Source organism: Rissa tridactyla, chromosome 1, assembly GCF_028500815.1.
Source record: "Rissa tridactyla isolate bRisTri1 chromosome 1, bRisTri1.patW.cur.20221130, whole genome shotgun sequence".
Taxonomy (NCBI): Eukaryota; Metazoa; Chordata; class Aves; order Charadriiformes; family Laridae; genus Rissa; species Rissa tridactyla.
In genome coordinates, this window is record NC_071466.1 from 36,300,476 (window position 1) to 36,324,791 (window position 24,316).

Genomic DNA, 24,316 nt, shown 5'->3' on the forward strand with positions numbered 1-24,316 from the left:
AAAACAGCCAGATTGTCTAGTGTGACAAGAAAAACCAGGAAACTCATTTCCCCTCGCTCCCTTTGCATTCTCAACATAGCATTTGGCTAACAAGCATGAAAGTTTCTACGAATTCATCCACAAGAATTGACCTGTCTGTAGGAAGAGCACTGGTTCAGCCTTCGTCATGCCTCCGCCCTGTGTCTGGGGACATGCCTACACAGTCGTCTGCGAGCAGATATGAGCTTACTTTTATTATTTTTGCTGTTTGCTGACCCAAGTTTGGTTAATTCATGCTCGTAGCTACATTAGTACACCACCTCACTTGATTTCATAAGCACTGCTGGATCACTTCAGGATGTGCACCCCCTAGCTATGGACCTCTGCTGCAGGTGGAACGAATTCTTTCCTGCTTCCGAAAGGCAACAGACATACTCTTACCATGCTCCTAATCCAAACTCCTTATCTCCCTCTCAACTACTCACTTCCCCTTGCAACAACGCTCAAAAGGTCCACATTTTAAGTGTCATTAATGTCCCTTTCTAACAGTGCATCAGAGAGAGAGTCTATCAGCCGGGGAGGACCCCGATGAATGCGGAAACTGCATCTTCTGCCTTCTCAGATGTGGTACCCATCTAACACCAGGAGGGGACTCTGCTCTTTAATACTCTTTCGTAAAAAGGCAGTTCTCCTAACTCCCATTCCGGGTATTATTAATAAATTTCAGAATCATTGAACATGATCTCTACCAAATTCATCAGCTATGGGGTGTTCCCCTACGCACGTGAAGGGATGAGACTCCCTGCTGCCAAATAGACCAGTACTTTCAGAATCGAAAGTAGTTTTCCCTCATCTTTCGCCTTAGAAAAAGTGGCAAAAAAGGGGAGAAGACACAGCATCCGTTCCTCTGTTTATCAAAAACTTCAAGAATTATCACCCAACTTGTTTTAATACAGGGACAGGGAGTACAATACAGCTCCCGTGTCACAAACTTATGCACGCAGATATTATAGCTTATTTACTTATACATAAGTCTCTGTTCTTCCTTTACCTCAGGAAACCTTGGGTTGGCTTTATTTAATGCATGTGAACATGCATTAACAGCATGAGCAAGCTCCTGCTCTAAGAGGCCATGTATTTTTGCTGCTTCACAGATCCTACAAAAACAGAAAAAAAGAGAAAAATATTTCTCACTTCCTTTAAAGACAAATTCTTAAGAGTACACAACCTCATCAGATGAGAAAATACGCAAAGATATGTTTCACAAAACACTTTTAAAAAAATACAGTCCTTTATAACACAAGTTGAAATACAAGTATCTCTTCAAATCATACAGCACCTCACATAAATGATACCCATAACACAGATGATTTATTCTGCTATGAAATACTGAGACACAAATGTTACCAAAAAATATCAGGGCTCTTAATTCAAATAAAGTATAGAGGAAAGCCCTAGCATATTAAGATTACTTACTTTAAGTTATCTTAAGAACTATTACACCTATTTCACACGGCACATCCTTCAGATGTGACATTAAAATTGGCTGCAATCATTTGAGATTATGAGAAGTCGAGCTGTAATTACAACCTCAGGACCATCTCTAGAACAGTAAAGTTTTTAAGCTGTCTTGGCTAAACTTCACTTTAGGGAATTTATAACCTAAATTATTCTTCTATGTCTACTTAAGTCACCAATACAGTGTATAAAGAATGTGTAGTTCTTCAATTCCTTTCTTATATTATCGGTGCAACTCAACAGAGACTCCAAGAGTTGATTTTTATGCTTAAGATAATTTGTTATCATGATGAACTGAAGAGCAGCTTTATAAAATATTCCGATTTAAAAAAAAAATGCCTATTCTAAAAAAACCTAGGTGGCTTTTTTTTTTTCCCTGTAAAAATCAAAGTGTCTTCTTTATTAAAATACTGGCATCTCAGGAATTCTTGAAAATTCTTGAAAATAAGCAAGGCTGTGGGATCAGTTTTATACCATCAGCCTACTGTCGTCTCAACCCACACATATTACTGAAGCATCCAGGGGCGCAGAGATGAGGATTTTGAGCATTAGGAATGAAACAGAAACTGCAATAATAATGAATGAGTGGATGAATGCAAAAAGGTATGAAGATTTTATATGGCAATTTGGGCTCCTTGAATGTTAACTGCTTACTCTCTACATACGTTAGGAAAAATTTCAGGTTTATTGAAAAGGGTTCCTCTCTTTGAAATTGCGAATAGCAAGGCATTAAGACGAAATAAGGTCAGGAGACGTTAAGGTCAGGTGGATACACCCGCACTGTTGACTTCTAAGAGTGGGTTTTTTCAATAAATATATTTTTGCTTTTGCATAAAACAAGAAGTTTCAATCAAAAGCCCCTCCTCAAATAAGCCTTCCCATTTTCCATTTCCGCTGCTCCTTCAGAAAGTCGTTTTTCACAAGGAAAAAAAAAAAAAAACGCATAAAAATAAAAGTACAGAAATATATAAGAAAAGCATACATAGACAAGTTGAGCCATAAAATAAAATAAAATAAAATAAAATAAAATAAAATAACATAACTGTTTGAGTGGCAACTAAAAATTAAACAAAAAACGGGGAAAATATAAACTTCTAAGTCTATGTATGCATTTGCATGAATAATTCAGTCTTGGTGTCTAGGTTGCCAATCCAAACTTATTAATTTTACCGTACCTGGTAATAAGTTCTTCTGCAGCTTGTGAGCACAGCTGGATCTGTGCAACTTCTTCTTCTGTAGCCAACTCAACAGCCTGCTGAGGGTACAAGGGAGACCGAATGACAGGTTTACAGGAATCATACTTCTGTTTGTCCTCCCAAGACTTCAGGGTGCTTTCAAAGGCCTAAGCAAAATGAATTACACAGTCAGTTCACAGCACTTGGAGTACTCTTGCTTATTAAAAAAATGAATTTTGAATTTTATGTAAATTTTACTTTAGAAAAAAATTGTGTTAAAAATAATTTAACAAATAATTTTTTTAAATTTAATTTTAAGTCTATATAAATAACACAAGCTGTATAAATAATGAAATGACATTTAATTTTTTTTAGATTTAGTATAGAGAATAAGTAATTTCTCAAAGCTCTCTCAGGAAGGAAAGGGAGGAAAGGGAGGAAAGGGAGGAAAGGGAGGAAAGGGAGGAAAGGGAGGAAATATAAAATTTTCACCATTCTTACTATGTATTAATAAGAATACAGGAATATTACTAATAAAACAGATAAAAGCTAACAAAGCTTTGTCACATACAGAAGAACAATTCTCTATCTGGCTTATTATAGAAGTTATAAAACTGTAAGTAATTATCTAAGTTACAAGAATAGTTATAAAACATTTTTATAAGCGCTGTCTTGCTCATGTTATAACTGAATCTAATTATTACAGAAAGCAATGTAAATAATGGTTATTTCATAACACTTTCTGCTACGTACTCTGTCTCGTGTTAGCATCTGAGCTCTGTTTTTATGTATGATCTTAATAACTCCCGGGGGCTGGATCCATGCCTCTCCATCGACTTGCACTGGAACCCCTTCATCACCAAGTATGGTGATCTTTACTGACCGACACTGGAAAAGAACAAACACGTTATTTTACAGAGCAATAAATACTAATGAAAGTGACGGGCCACCTGAAATATGTTCATTACTAGGAGCTGTGGCTTCCCTCCAGGACTGTCTCGAGGATGAAGCACTTTTATACTTCATTCATCATTGAAGACAATTTGTTACCCGTTAAAATTAAAACAATGTCAGTGCTATATTAATGTATAGGATGCTGGTAATCAAAAGTGCCGCTACTTGCCAGCATCCCAAACTGCTGCCAACCACGTTGCATGCTTTCAAGTAAGAAACAAACCTGAGCTATCCTGTGGTGCTGCAGTTTGATGACTCTTGAAACTGCCATCTGCATGCTCCCAAACACCGCAACAACTTCTAAGATTTTATCATCAAACGATGGAGCACCAAATATCTGAAAGGAAAAGAAAACATTCCATTTTTGGATGGTAAATCAGTGCTTAGATTGCATGTCCCTGGGGAGGGACTGTTTGCAAGGGCATGTAGCAACAGGATGAGGGGCAATGGTTTTAAACTAGAGCAGGGTAGGTTTAGCTTAGACATTGGGGAGAAGTTCTTTATACAATGAGGGTGGTGAGACACTGGCACAGGTTGCCCGGAGAGGTGGTGGAGGCCCCATCCCTGGAGACATTCAAGGCCAGGCTTGATGAGGCTCTGAGCAACCTGGTCTAGTTGAAGATGTCCCTGCTTACTGCAGGGGGGTTGGACTAGATGACCTTTAAAGGTCCCTTCCAACCCAACATGTTCTATGATTCTATGTTCAATGAAACACAGATTCATTTACAGACTCGATTTCAATATTTCATAGAATCATAGAATTTTTAGGGTTGGAAGGGACCTTAAAGATCATCTAGTTCCAACCCCCCTGCCATGGGCCGGGACACCTCCCACTAGATCAGGTTGCTCAGAGCCCCATCCAGCCTGGCCTTAAAAAACTTCCAGGGATGGGGCTTCCACCACCTCTCTGGGCAACCTGGTCCAGTGTCTCACCACCCTCATGGTGAAGAACTTCTTCCTAACGTCCAGTCTGAATCGACCCATCTCTTAAATCCCAATATTTAAATGCTCTAACTTATTTACTGTAGAACAGCTACACTGTCTCTCAAAAGTTGTAAGGGTGAGGTAGCATAGGCTGTAGGCAAATATTGTTTTAAAACAGCAGTGCTAATAGCATTTCAAATATCTGAATGACAAGGCATGTCCTTATACAGGAAGGATGGCATGTTTCAGTGTGCAGACTAAGAAATGTTTTTGAAGGCAAGATGAAAGGCCAGTTCAAATCTCTGCTTGGTTAATGTACTTAATATCTAAGAGGTTCTCGAAGTTAAGAGGAGTAATGGTGTCTTTTTCTCTCAGAAGCGCGTGTCTTCTTATGCTCTGAATTCTCTGGAAACCAACATCCGAGTCCACACGCGGCTTTGTTAAACACAGCTTTCATACTGACGAGCATCTTGTTTGCGCTGTGTGCAATTATCCACTTTAAATATGAAAAACGCTTCTGTATGGAACAAACGTCCTGATATCCAACCAAGACACTGAATTTCCATGAGCTCACACAAAGCACAGGAAGTCTCGTGTGTATCATTGCCCCCTGGTGTCCTGCAGGGGAATTCGGCCATGCCACAGGACAAGTCTTAGGCTGGAGTTCAACTGGGTCTGGGCAGGAGATGCCATACTAAGGTCACTTGGAAGCTTGACCGTTTCATCCTGATATGCAATAGGGAGCAAGGAGGGAGAAAAATCAGCAGGAGAAATCACTCCAGTAAGAGTTTAACAGGTGGAGAGATCACGTCTCTGAGCAGTACTCAGACTACCTCAATTGGCACCTTGGGCAGAGCAAGCTGCATCGGTGACGCCTGAGACCAGAATGGAGAAAATCCCTGAAAGGAGCTCAAAAGCCACAACTAGTCGGGTCCTGTCCCCTGACGGAGGATTTCCTGGAGGTGAAGAATAAGAGGGTGAGGATCCAATTCTGTGTAATCCAGGTAGTGTCTGCAGCAGCGGCTCAGGGAGAGAGAGGATGGGGAACAGGGTGAGGGACTTTGGTCCCTGCTGCCCACCAAGCCAGTAGGAGCCTTCACCCCAGTGCAGCAAGCGGTGGCTTTGGCCAGGAGGCTGAGGAGGGCTTCTCAGGGAAAGGGCTGCGCAACGCAATTGCCACAGTTTAGGGCCACATCCAGGTAGACTTCCCTTTAGAGCATCCCAGGATCACACGGATAGATCTTAAGCAGGTCAGTGTCAAAGAATGAAAGTGCAATTTTACTGGGTCTAGACTGTTTTGAAGCAAAGGGTTTCTCCATCTGAATTTTTTCTGTTTACATGGGTATTTTTCCGGTTTTCACATGGTGATATGAACGTCTTGACAAGAGCAAAGACAGTGATTCCGTTATCCCAAGGTAAAAAATACAGAGAGTCCTTGATCCAGCTTTAACAAGTATAACTGACATCTACAGGGCTAGTTCTGCAAGAGTTGAGAAAAAGTAGTTGTAAAATTTCATTTATTTTGTGCTTCCACTTTAGCAAAAGAATGGGCAAACCACAACCCAGACTGCTGTGTCTCTCCACCAGTAAAACATATCTGTACCGAAAACCAGCCATCCTTCTTTTTTTTTCTTTTTGTAATAAAGGCAAATAAATCTCTATGGATCAACGTTCAAGAAACAATTCCCTCCTTTCCTGTTGCATGTCATAGCTGCAGCCTGTCTTCCGGACATCAAAAAAGCATGCGTAAAGAAGCCCAGCTCAAGTCGGTCGGCGTTTGGCTGCCCTGCTTGGCGCACCGATGCTTCAGGAATATCTGCGGCTGTCAAGGCAACATCTTTCTTTTGTCCAGAGAAGCAGAATCAGCAGCACTTCAGACCACCACCACCTCGGATGACCAATCACTCAAGACTGCACTAAAGCAGTGAATTACGCTCCTACCTCTGTCCACAACAGCTATGTCATTTTGCTGGTACATCTGATCACCAGAAGACTAAGAATATCAGTAAAACTGCTCCAAGACACACACATTTGCTGTATACCGGTATGACAGCTAGCACAAATCTTCTCTCTCACTAAGGCAGTCCAGGGAGAAAAATAAACTCCTGAACTGGAGTTAACTGGAGTTAAACTCCTGAGCAGATGTTAGAGATGCTTTCGAGTTATGAATATGAACATGGAGTATATAAAAACTTTAGATATCAATAGCCAAATATAAACACAACTGCCATCGTCTAACATATACCAAAAATAAGAAGAGGACATTGAAACATGTTTAAATATTTTTTGTGACTTTTAGGTGTGTGTGGGTGTGTGCATGTGTGGGTGTGTGTATATATATATATATATATATAAAAGCAAAGGATAATAACTCACAAGAAACCAAAAGCACTTTGGCAAAAAAATCCTGGATTGTCTACATTAAAATCACAGGCTAATTTGCAACTACAGTTTCAGGGAATTCAGACCTCACACACACTAAATCAGGACATGCAGAATTGAGATAATCTGCTAGTAATTACAATTGTTTCACTGTGTGTGAAGCGGATGGCAGCGGTAAGACTGCTCCAAGTCGTTAGACATTTAAATATCCACGTAGCACCACGTTTCTTAGGAGATGTGAGAAAGAAGGGAAAAAAGATATCTTAAAATATTTTAGAAGAATTTTAGAAGCTCATTGAAGATAATATTTAGAAAACAAGATTAATACCCCCACTAAATTATCAGTCACTAAATGCATCAGTCCCCATTTCCCGAATCACCATCCCTTAGAGTCCAAAGCTGTTTGAAAAACAGGAAGAAAATTCAGGTATAAAGGGTGAATGATAATCCTTGTCCACCCTGCTTACTGTCAGAATATAGCAGAGGAGTCTACGCTTTGAGAAACCTTATTTAGAGGTTTACAATATAGACAGAAACGATTTGTGTCTCTGTTTATAAAATTAGTTTCTAAAAACACCCATAGAGTCATTTAAAAAAAATATCACTAAGCCTTATTATGAGCATTTTGCTCTAATGGACACGACAGAAGGCAACAGTGAAAAATCATGGGATATATTTGCAATTAAAAAATCAACAAGACGACACAGTTTAAACTGAAACAGCCTCCCTGAATAAGAGTTGCTATCCAAACTACACGCTACTACTATTAAAATTAAATGAGAAGAGCAGTTCATGCTATTTATTGCTGGTTTCACCCAGAAGGTTACTTCTCTTTAATGTTACTCACATCATCTTCTTTGGTTCCACCCCAGAAATTAGTCCCACCAGCATAGCTGGGAATGTTTAGCACAGCTATGCCCTGCAGACTCGGAAGGGGGATGTACTGTCCGTCACACTGTAATGGATAGAAACCTCATTCAGTATATAAATAATGTGATAAAAGTAATCAGCAATTTTTAATACATGAAGATTCATCAGAGCTGGCAGGGGAGGATGGAGTCACTAATAGGCTGACACAAACCTATTCCACCCATGCTGTGAAGCATCTCTAACACAAACCTCTTCTCCCCAATATTTTTTGCAGAGCTGAAAAAACACTAGTATCTACGGCAGAGGTGTTCCATGACTCTTCAAAGAAATAGTTTCACAGTTTCACATTTAGTTAAGTCTATTAAGCAGGAAAAAAAAAATAATCACAAGAATCCAAGAATATTTCTGGCATAACCACAAACATGTGGTTAAATGTAAGCGTTGGTAGCACTTGTATACTTGCCTTCCTGCAAAAATAACTCACTTTCCTCCCAAAAGTGCAAATCTGGAATGACCCCACAGTTGTTAGCCTGGCGGTGGTTTGGAGTTATTGATTTTGCAGGTAAGAGGTCGCTTCTATGACTGACCGGTCATTCCGCCCTTCTTTCTTACCTCTTTATCCTCCAAAAAACCCACAAGCAACTCCAAGCCGTGCTCAACACCATCATGGGATGACGCAGTCAATCTCATGAGTGAATTTACAGATGTCAGTGAAATCACTCTTGACTTACAGCAGTACAACTGCCTGCAGAGGTGAACCCAAAAATCTCAAACCATTCAACTGGCAGCCAAAAGTGAAGTCCTGCAAGCGCAGGTTTCAAGCAAGTTGGAAATGTAAGGTCCTAAATGCTGGATGCAGGCGTCACTTTGGGGATCATGAATTTGCGGGTGAAGTTGCCTTTAAAGAAGATTGCCAGATTACCGCAAGTTACCTGTCCCACAGAAGGATCTTAAAATTACACAAATGAAATAGAAATGCTATGAAAATAAGGGCAAAATCTGTAGCAATTTTATCAGGAGGAGAGAGAGATGCAAAATTATTTCCAGAATGTGCTTAGTGCTCTCTTTTTATGATTTAATCTCAGCAACGAGACAGAATTTAACATTTTGATCAAAATGTGACAATATCCAAAATACGCTGTGATATTAATAGATGCTGCCAAGCCGTTTGTATTATAGTAGAAGTCTGCCTCCAATTCCTGAAATGGATATTTTTAATTTTCCAGTGCCATGCACCTCATCACACATTTTAGCATAAAGCTAATATTATGCAAGGCAATACTAAATATGAAATTTCTGGTTGCTGGTTTACTTACAGAAATGTTCAAAAATAATTATGGAAAGGTCAGATTTGAATGTCTTAATGAATCATATTTGAATCTTATTCAAAAAATCCTTAAATTAGAATTCTATCTGCAGCACAGATAACGTCCTTTCCTGCCATTATATTTGCTAACTAGCGCATAATTCCTTGATAATTACTCAATCCTTAGATAACAGCAATCTGCCCCTACCAGACAAAATCCTCCTAAATCTCAGAGGAGCGAGAAAGAGTTCCAGTAACTTAAAATTATTCTTTCAACTTGCAAAGTTATCTTCTTATAAATAACGTAAACTTCCATATGAAATACTTAGCAGGAAGTAAAAAGAGAAATTACGTATGTTCTCTGTCGAAATCCAGCCCAGATACTCTTTGGGTGAAAATAACTCTGACCATCTCATAGTCTTTTTCTGCATTTGGTAATGATTTATATCTCCTCTAAGTTCCCAGTATTGTGAAGAAGACTTGGGTTTGCAGTTAGAGCTCAAAAGACAAAAAATAACCACGTTCAGATAACTTACACTGCGATTTTGTTGCTGGGATAATATCTTGCTTCTTCTGCATGACTGTCTCAAACACCTATTAGAGAAAGTCTCTATAGGTGCAGCTGGGCTTCTCGTGACGCACATTCAGAATCTCCCCTCTTCTGTCATGAATTTTTGACAAGAATCATCTGTGTGCCCTCCCTTTATGTGTAATCAAGCTCTCCAATAGTTTAAAATGAGCCTGAAGGATTAAGACTCCTTATCTCTTTCATTGTGTTTAGTGTATGTTCATTTCACGTAAGAGTTTTCACCTCTTACCTGGCACATTTTTACACAGTGCCTTTGAGGTCAACTTGGGTTGACACAAGAGCTCTAAAAGGTTTCAAGAGGAAGCCCAAATTCTTCCCTACACATTGTGGAAGGAAAAATACCCGTTGTGCCCATGAATAAAATTTACCTCAAGTTGAACTTTTTGTTCTAAGTTCTTGTAAGTTCTCTGCAGCAGCTCTTTTGTGCCAAGAACTCCATACCACATCATGTTTTTCGTCCGACTTCTGAAAACAGGTAGAACAAGATTCAAATATTGAAATACATGCACTGTATCGTATTTGTAGGATGAGAAAAAGTTAAGAAATTCAAATAAGGAGATAAGGAAAAGAAAATAATGGAAACGTCTTGGCTCTGTTACTGACAATTATATTACCTGCACTTTTCAGGGTGCTCTTCTCGCTTGTTATTAAATTCTAGTGAAATTTTTGCATCTAACCCAATTCCAAAGTAGTTGTTCATGACACATTTTTCTGAATAACCCTCTCTGTTAAAAGAAAAGAGATAATTAGGTGTACGTTTGTGCAGTACCTGTACACACAGAGCTTTGGCCAAGATTGTGGCTGGTCTCAGAACAGACACATCAACCAAGAGACATCAAGAGATGTTTCCCCTGAATCTCCCTAAGGAAACCCAAGGGCAGTCGAAGAGACAGATTGGTTGCTAGCTACTTTGCAGATGGAAGTTACTTCCATAGGACACAGAAGAAACTCTAACACACCCCCATCCTAGCACTAGCTCCACCATACCCCAAATTAACAGTGGAATATGAGGAAAGAGCTGCCCTGGGCACAGCCCTGAGACAGGAGCACAACACTGGGCCGAGCATCCAGGCTGCCTTTAGGCATGCTGGTGCTAGATGTTTGGCTGATGCTGCCTGGCACAGCGGTGCTTTGTTTTAGGGGACTTGCGGCCCACAACCCAGATGCCATCCATAAGTCTCTGCCAACATTACACCCAGTTCTGGGAAGCAGAGAGAGCTTAGGACATAAAATTTCCACCTCACTGCTCCAGCCCTTTAGGGGACACTCTTCTTCTTCCTCCACTACGAAGTGCCCAGACCCGCTTCAACATTTTGCTGGTGGCTGAGCTTGTGTTCAGACCAGCAGTTTGGGCAGGAAAACCCAGCTCTGAAGGACTGCTGGCCTCCTCCCCTCAGAGGCAGCGGGCAAGGGGTAAGTGAGCAAATGTCTCCTATTAGTTCTCCTGCTGCAAGACAATTCTGCGCTACTTATAATTAAAATGGCACAATCTAACCTGTTTTCAGACCTTGAGGTCTACTGCCAAACGGACAGCAAAACAGAATTTCATAATGAAAAAAAAAAAATTACAAAAAAGAAAAAAAAAAAGCTTAAGAAAAGCAAACTAAAACAAACAGTAAATTTGGAAAAAAAAATCATTTCTTACAGTGAATCTGGATCTGGGTCAATAAACGGCGTAGCACCAAATGGATCGATATTTGCTAGCAACATTTTGCTAATAATTGAACTTCCTGCAATAGAAGCAGCTAGACCAGCCCTCAAACCTGATTAAAACAAACAAACAAACAAAAAATCGATTTGTATTTGATAAACAGAGAAACATACATTGTCATAATGTAAGCCACATACTGAGAGACAAAATATTCATTAAACCTGGACAGGGAACGATTGTGTTTCTATCTCAGTTTTTACCTATAATGGTTATCTTTTCAGGTCTCTGGCTCTCTGGAGCAGAAAGGCAGCTATGCTGCGGTGCGGTGGCTGACTCTTCAGGTACCACCATTGAGAAAGAAAAAACCAAAGAAAATTCAGGATTTCAAGCTATCACTCACTGACTGGCATAGTAACCCAATGGGAGACCTAATATCCCAAAAGACTACCAGAGCTTTTTATTTAATTTAATCTTCACCTCCAAACTGTCCATGATTTTTCTTCGTTCCTTTCCTTCGGAAATATTCCTAAGGAATATCCTCACCTTTTTTACAACTGGTAGAGTCATAGTTTAACTTAATTTATGGAAAGGTCACAGCCTTGCCATGCCTACCTTTGACTTATATTGAAGTCACTCTGCAAAACACTGTGTAATGCAGGTAAACAAAGAAAAGTACTTTCTAAAGCTTTCACTTAAATTGACCTAAAGAAAAATGTAAGCTCAGTTCCATTATGTTTTAACTATACTAATGAAGTTAATTAAAACAGTGCTTTACTGCTGCCCCCTAGAATTAATGGCGTTTGGATAAGAACAGGTTTTTTTCAACTGTTAATTGCATTTGGATAAGAACAGATTTTTTTTTTTCAACTGGTTTTACTGCACAGCAGCTTTGTGGAGTTTCAGTTATCTATTTCCTGAGAGGTATCTACAGACACCTCTAATTCAGAGGGTTGAACTTCACACGGCTCTGTCCCTCAGCCCCTTCATGGCCTCACTGCTTTGGATGAATGATAGAAGGAGCTGGGAGTCCAGGTGAAAGAAAAATTGGTCATGAGCCGGCAACGTGCACTCAAAGCCCGGAAAGCCAATTGCCATAAAAAAGAAGCGTGGCCAGCAGGCCGATGGAGGTGATTCTCCCCTTCTGCTCCACTCTGGCGAGACCCCACCTGGAGTACTGCGTCCAGCTCTGGGATCCACAGCGCAGGAAAGACATGGACCTGTTGGAGCGGGTCCAGAGGAGGGTCATGAAAATGGTCAGAGGGCTGGAGCACCTCTGCCATGAGGACAGGCTGAGAAAGTTGGGGTTGTTCAGCCTGAAGAAGAGAAGGCTCCAGGGAGACCTTACTGAGGCCTTTCAAAACATAGAGGGGGCTTATAAGAAAGACTGAAAGACTTTTTACCAAGGACAAGGGGCAACAACTTTAAACTGAAAGAGGGTAGGTTTATATTGGACATAGGGAAGAAATTTTTTGCAATGAGGGTGGTGAAACACTGGTACAGGTTACCCAGAGGAATTGTGGATGCCCCATCATTGGAAGTGTTCAAGGTCAGGTTGGATGGGTCTTTGAGCAACCTGACCTAGTGAAAGATGTGCCTGCACATGGCAGAGGGCTGGACTAGATGATCTTCAGAGGCCCCTTCCAACACCAAACCACTCTGTGAGTCTATGATTCTAAGATCCTGAATTTCATTTTCCATCCTTCTGCTGCATCTGGTGTCATGACAAGCGTTCAGGAATCTTTTATGCTGTTTTGCATTTCCTACTATATGATACAACACAAAGATGTGTATATCGGTTCAAACAACTACAGGGCTCCTAGCATGAAGTAAAAATTGTTATTTGACAGCAAGCGGAGGAACAGAAGGCCATATTAAAGTAGTGTAAGGAACGGCAGAATTCAAAATCATAATTACCTGGGCAGATAATCCTAGTGTTAAGCACTGGGAGGTTTTCCTTGCTTGCAGCCAAAGCTGGAGCAGAGAAAGAGCCTGTCTGAGAATGGATACCTCGGCTTGTACGTCGATCTGGAGATCTTGGTGCAGTTTTAACTGTGCAGAAGAAGTAAAAGTAGGAGCACTAATTAGACCTATTATGACATTACCAAATACATCATTTTTCCAGCCCTGAAAATATTTCAAAAGCATGAATTTAATCTGCTACCATTCCATGACAAATGTCCTTCCCCCTCACACCACAGTTTGTCTTCTAAATACAGGGAAGAAAACACAGAAAACAGATCAAATGACAAGCACAAATTAAAATGAACAAGTGTGCATGGCATCCAATGTGGCGAGTGCCCCACTTACGCTTCAAGCTACCAGCAAGAATTGAATTATATCCACCTTAAAATGTAATAGTATTTAATGCTGTAGTAAGCTTCTGATAAACATGTTAATGAAGTAACACAACTTTAACTTAAATTCAATGTATATTTACTTATAAATATACCTATATTATATAGTTAATTATTATTTATATCAATTTTAATATTGATAGCTAAGCTTTCTAAGCCACAGGCCATCAAAACACCTAATCAACAGCCATGCTATTTGCTTCAAGCAGCTAAAATGGGCCCCCTGCCTGCTTCAGGTTTCTGAAAACCTCAGACAAAACTCTGACATCTTTATCTACAGCTGACCTGAAATCTGCAAGGGAAGGGAAAGCCACGTGCAGGCATTTTTGTCTTCTGCAGTTAAGAGTGATCATGGGGGAGATCAGTTTACCATCATCTTTTCTTTTTCACAAAAAAACCCTAGCAATTCCCAAAGTAATTACAATAACTTATTTGTTAAAATTCTCCAGAAGATGGATCAACAAAACCTTGTGACAGATAGCAAAGTTGGGTAGCTGATCAAGTTGTTGGTGACCAAAGCAGGTAATGGCACAGGAAAACGAAGGGGAAGAAAATCAAGGGGAAAGAGAAGGTGTTCACAATGAGGAACCGGTAGCTCGGTGAGGCTGCCTCTCACCGGGGCTCTCCCTGGGGCTGCCTCTGAAGGTGATGAAGGGGGGCCCCTCACTACAAAAAAAACATTGAGATGCTGGAGTGCATCCAGAGAAGGGCAACGAAGCTGATGAGGGGTCTGAAGAACAAGTCTTATGAGGCGCGGCTGAGGGAGCTGGGGTTGTTTAGCCTGGAGAAGAGGCTGAGGGGAGACCTTCTCGCTTTCTACAACTACCTGAAAGGATGGTGTAGAGAGGTGGGGGTCGGTCTCTTCTCCCAAGTAACACGCGATAGGACAAGAGGAAAGGGCCTCAAGTTGCACCAAGAGATGTTTAGATTGGATATTAGGAAAAAATTTTACACTGTAAGGGTTATCAAGCATTGGAACAGGCTGCCCAGGGAAGTGGTTGATGCACCATCCCTAGAGGTATTTAAAAGATGGGTAGATGTGGTGCTTAGAGATATGGTTTAGTGGTGGTTTTTGTCAGTGTTAGGTTGATGGTTGGACTAGATGATCCGAAAGGTCCTTTCCAACCTAGGCAATTCTATGATTCTAAGAAGGATATGCCTTTCAGAGGGGTAACCCCAGGTTGCTGTAATTTACTTTCCTGGCAGAACTTCCTTCTTGCAGACTGAGAGAATATGGCAGTGCGTGCTTTAGCCTGGAGAATCACAGAATGGTTGGGGTTGGAAGGGACCTTAAAGATCATCTAGTTCCAACCCCCCTGCCACGGGGAGGGACACCTCCCACTAGACCAGGCTGCTCAAAGCCCCATCCAGCCTGGCCTTGAACACTTCCAGGGATGGGGCATCCACAACTTCCCTGGGCAACCTGTTCCAGTGCCTCACCACCCTCACAGTAAAGAATTTCTTCCGAACATGCAATCCAAATCTGCTCTCTTTCAGTTTGAAACCGTTGCCCTGTGTCCTATCACTACACTCCCTGATAAACAGTCCCTCCCCATCCCTGCTGTAGGCTCCCTTTAGGTACCGGAAGGCTGCTATAAGGTCTCTTCGGAGCCTTCTGTTGTCCAGGCTGAACAACGCCAACTCTCTCAGTCTGTGCTCATAGCATAGGTGCTCCAGCCCTCTGATCATCAAAGTTAATCTCTGTGAAATTCAGCCCCATCAGATGTAGCCAGAAATTGGTGCCCCAGGGAAAAAAGTTTGGGTATTACCGAATGCTTTGACACAGCATTTCCATGTAGCATGTAGAAAGCTTTTGCACACCAGATGATCACAGACAGACATTTCTTGGCTACCTCTGCTCCAAATTATCTCACACATTAAAACTACTTCAGCTTATGACAACTTCAACCTTGACCATCTTTAGAAGCTCAGAACAAGAAATAAGATTATTTCAAAGTGATCTGACACATTCTTCTCAAAACCTGAAAACTAATTCTGCAAAAATAGAATGATTGGGACTAGCATGAAGAAAGCAGAATTAAAACACCACTAGGAATGTGGTGGGAAGGATAAAATAGACCCTTTTTTGTGGCAGAAGGGGGAAAGATCAGTTCATGTCAATCATGATAACTCAGCCTGAGAGTAATGTGGGTATATTGTCTGGACACCCTTACGGAAAGAAAATGCAGAGTGGGAAAATCTAGAGACAAAGGTAATAACAAGAACCAAGTGTTTGAAATTGTGTTCAAATCAATTCAGGCTAGGATTTGGGCATTCACTTTTTAAGTAATGATAATCTGGCACAGAACAGTCAATGAAATGGCAAATTCCTCACCCTCTTGTATCCCAGGAATAAGATTACACACCTTTCTGGATGACTTCCTTACGTCAAACTGAATTCATCAGATGCAGGACAGGGATAAGTGGGTGAAATTTTATGGACTATTTTATATGAAAGGTCTGACCAAGTGGCCTAACAGCTCCTTCGGGCTTTAACATCTGTGTAAGAGCCTCGGTAATTATCACAAAATGCTGTAGTATTGCATGATGACAGTATAACACAATGATTTGTGTCTGTGCACAACACTGTAACATAAAGTTAAAAAGTTAAAAGAAAGAAAAACCGCAAGCGATATCTAACAAGAGTTATTAAATATTTAGATGAAGGCAACTGACATATGGGAAAACATTACCTTCATCAAATGACCAGGAAGATCCTCAAAGGGTAAAATATAATATTCAGAACAAAATTAGCATTCATCTATCATAATGCTACTGAAAAATTCACAACGCTATTTACACAGTCTGTTCTCTCTGTACTTGGGAACAAGGCAGTCATATTAAATAGGAAAACCAACAGAGCAGCTGCTCTTTATTTGACAGATGAGACTCACGGGGATAACTGCAATAAAGATAAACTTTTGCTGTTCATGCTCTGATAAAAACAACAGAGCCCTAATGAGTAAAACTGATGTTTCCTTGCAGATAATTGAATTCATGCTTTGTCCCTAAACACCTATCTTCCACTGACAGCATTAATACACACTCCATTTCACACGTATCAGATGTATGAAGAATAATACAGCTCCCCAATAGATGCAGAAATTGTACCACCAAGAAACAAGGGGTTTATATATATTTCTACAGATGGCTATACATAGGTGTATATTTTTATTTTATTATATATTTATGGCAGTAGGATTGGGTCATGCACAGGGCCAGCATCCTCTATGAGCTACCGTTGAAACCGGACAACCAACAAGGATTGATTCCTATAACGAAGGGAAAAGGAGAGGGGTCAATGAAGAGACATTCACTGGAGCAAGTCTGACATCCATTCCGGGAGACAAGGAAATGTGAGATTCTGAATGAACGGAAGCCCCAAGGGACTAATGTCGTATTTCTAAGGTAGGAGCTACCGACACAGGCAGTAGCTTCAGAGCAGAGTCCCATGACGACAACACCTGTTTTCAGGATGTTGGTGTGGCTTAGGGTAACAGAAGGAGAGGCAAATCCCAAACACCTTTGCTCATTTTGCTACAGGAAGTTGCTCACCAAATATCTAGAGGATGGGTTTTGCTGTCCACCAGCTAGCACTGTTTCTCCATGACTCGTAGATTGTCTTGAGACCTCACCTGCAGTGCATCACTGGCCACTTTGATATGGCAAAGACTGAAATTTCCGCCTATAGTAAGAAGCAGCTTTCCTAAAATTACTATGCAGCTTGAGACTCTTGAACAACCCTGTCACATGAACTACCAGTCAACACAAAATGCAGTATTGATGTTTGTCATGGAAAATGTACAAACATGACCTCTGGCTGGATTAGTTTGATGCCAAAACCAAGCAAGGAAAGAGGTAAGTGAGGGTCCTGTATAGACATACCCTTCCTTCTTCCACTACAGCCACTTGCTGGCAAATTTCATACAGGACACATGAAGGAGAGATTTTACCCTACCATTTGAAAGCGGGAATTAGTACTATGGTATTTCAGGAGATGACTGTTCTTTAAATATAATTTTACACACTATAAACAAACACTGAATAGCCAAAAGGAAAGCTTAGTCACAAAATGGGCTACTACTCTATGAAAATGCCGCCTTCCAAGCATGTTGTTTTACGCTCAGATCACTCAATATTCTGATTGCTTTGTGCAATTATTGAGACAAATAATACAACTGTGTTGTTTCTGTTGTATTTTAAAACCCAGCATGGGCTACCCATGCTGCCTTCCTGTTTTTGGAAAGCAACCCGCAGAGCCCCACAGTGGGGGCAGAACGATGCTCCTACAGGAAAACAGAAGCCCTTAGACAGCAGCAGCTGACAAAGTCCATCCGATCAAGGACAGAGCAGGTAGTGGGCTCTACACCTTGGAAAGCCAGAGTACCTTGGTGATTGCTATATGGCTTGCTACACAGCAGTCAATAGCTGCAAGGAACTAGCTGGATGAATGACCTGTACCACAAGAAATTTTTCATGGGAAGGAGCTCTAGGTTATCAAAGACTTTGGTTCAAATTTGTGTTCTGGATTAGACAAATAGAGGGGGTGACCTTAGTACTGCCATTTCTCAGGAGGCTTCCATGCTCCAGCTTCTATTGTGTTCTTTCCTGCTGTTCCATTTCATACAGGAGACTTAAATAGTCATTCTCTCTGTTCCAATAACTGTCTCCAGGTAAGCTCCCAGCTGAGACATCAGGGTTTGTCATCAATACAATGAATAAATATGTCTGTTTCACACAATTTGAAACCCCTTCACAGAAAAGACTGACAGAAATTCCTATAATATGCCCAAAAATGCCTACGACTGAGACATGGTATCGCCACCATTACCTAGGTTCTAGTCCCTGCTCAGGTTCATGCAGAAAGGTGAGTGTAAACACTGATTAAATGCAGGCACTTCTCTCCCCAACAAATACCTTCTCAGCTTTGGAAATCCATTCCCAAAGACCATTCATCACATCTCCCCCATTTTCCCCTCAACTTCTATTTATCCAAATCTATTAAAAATTGTGACTAGTTTCCAGTGAAACAACATGCTAGTATTTTTAATTATGGAGCCAACTACGCTCCATAATACAACTAGAAGGAGACAGCATAATTTTAAATTATTTTATTCCTAATTTACTCACTTGATGGGGATTCAAGTTCCTTTGTATCTTCGTCTTTTTCCTCTTCTTTGGATTCATCCAATTCCTTGCTATATTCTAGTGGGGACTGATTCACTTGTTCTTCACTATGAGCATTCTGCTCATCCACAACTGCTTATTAAAAAAAGACAGAAAGTTTCAAGATCTTTAAAGAAAATTTGCAAAAATAGAAAACTAGCTTCTTTTTTTCTCCAGCTTTACCTTTCAGTTTAAAAATATTAACAAAGGATCTGTATTGCCAATTCAGGGAAAGGGAGTCTAGCAATCTTTTGCCCATTGATGGAGATTTACTGCCAGACGTTTTCATTTTGTGGAGGATAACAGTTACAAAAGAAACACATTTGTCTGCGTGCACACATGTGTATACATATGTATTCATATATGCAGACAGTCATCAACAACCAAACAAGCTGCATTTCTTTCCCTTGCAGCTTGCAATAAGCACATCATTTTATCGATGTAAAAATGTAGAAATCAAGCTTTAATAATGAAAATTTATGCTAGTATAGAAAAAAAGCCGCACTGTTAGTCTATCAGTAAGGATCAAAACGTTGCTGATGTGCACCTTTTTCTGCTTGTTCAATGATCTGCCTCACAGCCTTCTTCAAGCTGTTCGCCCTCAGCATTAACTGTTCCCTCGGTTTGAAGAGCTTCTGGGTGGAAGACTTTGAGACACACTCCGCTAATTGCTCTTTACTTTCAGACAAGGATTCTTCACTTGAAAACTCCTCTGCTTCTTCTTCCACGATGGGGGGAGTGATGCCTGGGAGAATGGGAGCAGCCTGGGCCTCTGTGTGAAGAGCCTGGAGCAATAGGTCTAGCTTCTCATTTAACTCGGTGCACTAAGACAAAGTAGAAAAGGGTTTAAAATGGGCACAAACTTGAGCATAGGAAGTTCCCTCTAAACATGAGGAGGAACTTCTTGACTTTGAGGGTGGCAGAGCACTGGAACAGGCTGCCCAGAGAGGTGGTGGAGTCTCCAACTCTGGAGACATTCAAAACCCGCCTGGACACGTTCCTGTGCAACCTGCTCTAGGTGACCCTGCTCTGGCAGGGGGATTGGACTAGATGATCTCCAGAGGTCCCTTCCAACCCCTACCATTCTGTGATTCTGTGAAAATTGTCTGTGTCTAAGTGTCTATGTCATTGTCTATGTAAAACCCAAACTCAGGTTCAATATTTCATAATGTTAGATTATGAGTATGTCTGCATGGGTTTTTGCAGACCCTGTGACTCTCAACCCCATTAGAGCAATTATAACATTATATTATGATATTACATTATTACATAGAACAATTTATAATATAAACCCCCCCTACACTCAGACTAAAATAACACACCGTGGTAAATGCAGCCTGCCACATAACTGAGGTACAGATTAGATCTTACTCCTCTCCTGATGGCCAGCAGCAGAGAGAGAACAGGCACAGATTTGCCCGTACCATGTGCATTGTAACAAATTACGGGTGATCACTACCTCAATTTGAAGAGATAACCTATGGGGACAAGCCCAGCCGTTAGACTGAAAACACATGGTGGTTTGGTTTATGGTTGGTTTTGGTTTTTTTTTGTAACACAGCTGTACGTTGAAGGAAGCGAGCTGTCACAGAGCGAAGAGGCTTAAGCCAGAACCAAGCACTGTCAAACACCTCTCCCCTGACTGAGCAGTTGCTCTCTAGGTACACTGGAGAAGAGGTGATTTTCTCTGCTGAAGGGCAAGGAAATCAACACTGTTAGGCCCTGGAAGAGTAAAGAAGAAAAATCATTTTCTGAAGATGTGCACTGAACAGAAACCTGAACCAGGAACTGCCATTTAGCAAGTACATTTCCTGACTCTGGGACAGTTAGTGATGTTGTTTTCTTCTTTTCTTTTCAGCTCATGTAAATTTTCTGCCTCATACCAAATCCTTCTGGGTTTTTTTTCCAATGCTTTTGCAACATGATCTCCACAATCTACAGCTTAAGCTGTTGTTTTTAACACTGTAGTCTCTCTTCCCTTCATTCTCCCAGCATACTCTCTTCATTATCCCATTTTTTCCCTGTAGCTAACTTACTCCCTTTCAGACAAAAGTGTAACTTCTAACGCAGAATATTTCCATTTATCTCTGTGTACGCTACCTTGTACTTTATCCTTTCTGAAGGAAAAAAGTGTAAACAGAGTTTATAGAGATCTTACAGTTTAAAGATAGTTTGGAAATAACTGTTCTATGCGCTATGACGAGAAGAATTTTAAAGTCGTTGGCTGAAATGGAAGCAGAGCTGGGCATCCTGGAGAGGTTCAAAAAAATTAAACACCCATGAGCTACAGCACAAAACCACAACTTTAAACCAGAGAATAGTCATTGTCTTACTTTAATGGCCATGGCATCAGCTTCCTCTGCATTTTCCATCGGTTTTTCATAAGTCTTCCCTATTTTGGCAACGAAGTCCTTTACAGTTTCACATAATATTCTTCAGATAAAAATAGGAGAGGGGAGAAATCAAAGGAAATTAAATAGATCAAAATGAATATTAAACTCTCGTGGCAGTTGGTTTATGTGCATACTGCTACACGCCGCTCTTATTGGAAACTGAACTCTGTGATCATACCTGCAAAGCAGATGATACACTTTTCCACAGCTTGCCAAATTCAAGCAGTAAGCTTTGCAAACAAAAACTCTTCCTCCCTTTTTATTTAAGCCTTCACACACATTAAGTCTCTTATTTCTAAGAACTGAAACAAACGTGACTAATTTTATTCATTCCCTCGCTTGTGCACCTTCCACAGCAGAGGTGTTAGCAAACTTGCCTTTGCTTTGTTAACTTCAAACTTCGAAAACTTCTTGCAAATTCCTACGTGAAGACGGAGCCTAGAAACCACACAGAAAATCTACCGACTTTAACGGAGCACTTCTTAGACGACAGCATCTGGCCACACACGTCCCGTTGCACAGCTCGTGCTTTTTTTGAACGCCAGATGACCCCGAGGCGTTATCTACGCGAACTATGGTGGCTGCAGTGAATTTTCATTGTGTAAACTCAGAGAAAAGACTTGGTTCTTGTTACCTACGCCGCAGACAGACAGCAAACACTAACGAGGTGTGGATAATCGCTTAGTACTGTTCATTTGGTTGAGATTTATTTGACAGAAACTAAATAGATTTAACAAGATACAGACCCGATTTAGAATTTGGAGTTATAATAATATCCTGCAGTTTAATTTTCAATATGTGGTATGTATAGTTAAAACACTAAACTTTATTAACTTGCTTTTAGCAGAAAAAAAAGAGGAGACGTAATGCCATTCAGACATATTTTTAAAGATAGTGTCACTGGTCTTTTGCATATCGCAAAATAGAAGTTTTTTCATACAGAATACTTCCAATTTTAGATCACGTCCATGATTTGCCAAGTAATTGTATCTCATTTTTAAGTGTTTTGGTTTGGGGAAAAAAACCCTGTTGCCTGTGGCCACTATTTATTGAATTGATACAGACAGAGCTATGACAAAGCTACCTAGCTGAACTTCTGCTACACACTGGTGAAGTTGTTTGGCCTCTTAATTTCTTTTTTGTTTTGTTTTATGAATATCCATATCATTAACATGAAGTACACTGCATATTTGCATTAGTAACAATAAATTTCATATTTAAACAGCACACTGGAGTGATTTAAAATCACTTTATACTAATACTATGTGATTTTTTTAAAAAAATGTTGATGAGTTCAGAATTTCGATATCGATTACAATTGTGTCACATAAAATTTTTTGCAGAAAAAAAACATCCCCTCTAAAATATATACATCAAGGTATATCAAGCCAAAGCCATCTGGGCCAGCCATAAGAAAATCAGGCTTAGATAGAAGGTTATTATGGTTATGATGTTACACAGGGGATTTGTCCCACACATCGTACATAAAACCGATCAACTCACTTGGCAGATGATATGACAACTGAGTGCTGATCAGAATTGAGAATTTTTGCAAGATGAGCAGCAACTGAGTCCTCGTAAGCAGATATCTGAAAACAGAGAAAGAAGACTTCAATTTCTGTATGTTTCAGCAGTTTAACACCAAGTAGTGAGTTAAAATCCCTCCAAAAATAGCAGGATTTCCATTTCAGATCTAATATAAGGACAAGCAGCTGGCAACACAGATTCTACCTGCATACTGTATTTTAGGTATCAGATTTTTAATATTCAGAGTAACGCTGTATCTGAGAACTTGATCCACAGCTCTTTTTCTCCTGTAGAGAAAACAGTAAGTTATTTCTAGGCTAAAAATAGTCCATGAGACAGAAAAAACCCCCTACTTTCTTTCTAGATTTATAGCAACCTAAATTATTATACCTTGTATTTCCAAATCAAGCAAAGTTTCCTTCAAACTAAGCTGCTCAAACAAAAATAAATCAAAAGTTTGCCGTTATAACCCTGAATTTTCTTTTCACTGGCAGATGGGCTGTTACGCCCCAAGCACCCCTTCTGACAAAGGCTGCTAAACTAATATAAAGTTATCAAACCCAATCCTTAAGGAGCAACATGTGGGAGAATGAATGGGTGCACTTGTCTGTCTTTTCTTGCACGGAAGAATTATAAAGCCTGAAATATTCAGACAAAGATTTGGGATGGATCAGATTCACATCTTCACGCACTATATCCCGTCTTAAAATAGACAGGGATCGACCTCAGTCTTAAGAGAAAAGTCTAACCAAATTCCAAATCTAAAGCTAAAAGTAAATGCAGTTCTGAAATTTTCTGACAACTTCCTTTATGAATCTCTTAAAATCTCTTTGTGTGTTTTTACCCTTGACATGGAGCAGGTAGATATACCACTCTTTTTTCCTCCTAAAACCTAGCCTTAGTTGTAGAACTCTGACAGTAAATCAGTTTTGATTTCAAGAGAAAAAGCAATATATAACTATCTCATCTGTAAGAATGAACTACAGTTGTTCAAACATCAGTATGAAGCTTCTGGAACCAAACCAAGTGAAACAAGTCTCTTCAAACCGTAGGAAAAAAAAAAAAAAAAGAATTGGATATGTACTTTTATTTACTTTTTGAACTGCGCTTTAACAGCTTACCTACTGTAAGGTTAATCTGTCTTTTTCTGAAATATCATAACTCAAGCAACCACGCAAAAAACATTAAAATAGAGATTGACCAGGGCACACAAAAGAAAATAGCTTTCTCCAACTCAGAGTAATGGCAGGTAACTATAGCTTACAAAAGCCATTTCCCAAAATAGAGGTTTTGTATGAGCAGTTCCTTCCATTTTCAGGAGGGGCTAAATACAATTTCAAAGCCAGAACTAACTAGAACAAAATGTGCATTTTTTTTCCTTTACCTGATGCAGATACATGGGAAAATTTTAACAGTCTTGCAAAATTGGGGAAGATAAAGCCTTGGTCTGACGCTGGAAACAGAGCCGTGCACAAAGCAACCCTGTAAAAATCCCAGCCAGCGGAGCCCCAGCCTTTTTGCATCTCTA

The 24,316-nt window shown here is 40.2% G+C and overlaps 1 protein-coding gene across 5 annotated transcripts in view; it reads right to left on the minus strand.

Annotated features, from left to right (window-relative positions):
* Window positions 1-24,316, minus strand: part of DGKH (diacylglycerol kinase eta) — a 172,372-nt gene that overhangs the window by 18,923 nt on the left and 129,133 nt on the right. For 3 of the 5 annotated variants that reach the window (XM_054190266.1, XM_054190247.1, XM_054190283.1), the window contains 13 exons: window positions 22,765-22,850; window positions 21,202-21,301; window positions 19,416-19,692; window positions 18,833-18,964; window positions 13,263-13,397; window positions 11,343-11,460; window positions 10,312-10,422; window positions 10,066-10,162; window positions 7,780-7,887; window positions 3,850-3,963; window positions 3,426-3,560; window positions 2,673-2,839; window positions 1,031-1,136 (listed from right to left, as the gene is read on the minus strand). In XM_054190266.1, the coding sequence (XP_054046241.1) occupies window positions 1,031-1,136; window positions 2,673-2,839; window positions 3,426-3,560; window positions 3,850-3,963; window positions 7,780-7,887; window positions 10,066-10,162; window positions 10,312-10,422; window positions 11,343-11,460; window positions 13,263-13,397; window positions 18,833-18,964; window positions 19,416-19,692; window positions 21,202-21,301; window positions 22,765-22,850 (1,686 nt within the window). The remainder of the gene's footprint in view (window positions 1-1,030; window positions 1,137-2,672; window positions 2,840-3,425; window positions 3,561-3,849; window positions 3,964-7,779; window positions 7,888-10,065; window positions 10,163-10,311; window positions 10,423-11,342; window positions 11,461-13,262; window positions 13,398-18,832; window positions 18,965-19,415; window positions 19,693-21,201; window positions 21,302-22,764; window positions 22,851-24,316) is intronic. The other 2 variants (XM_054190275.1, XM_054190257.1) reach the window with 1 other exon arrangement.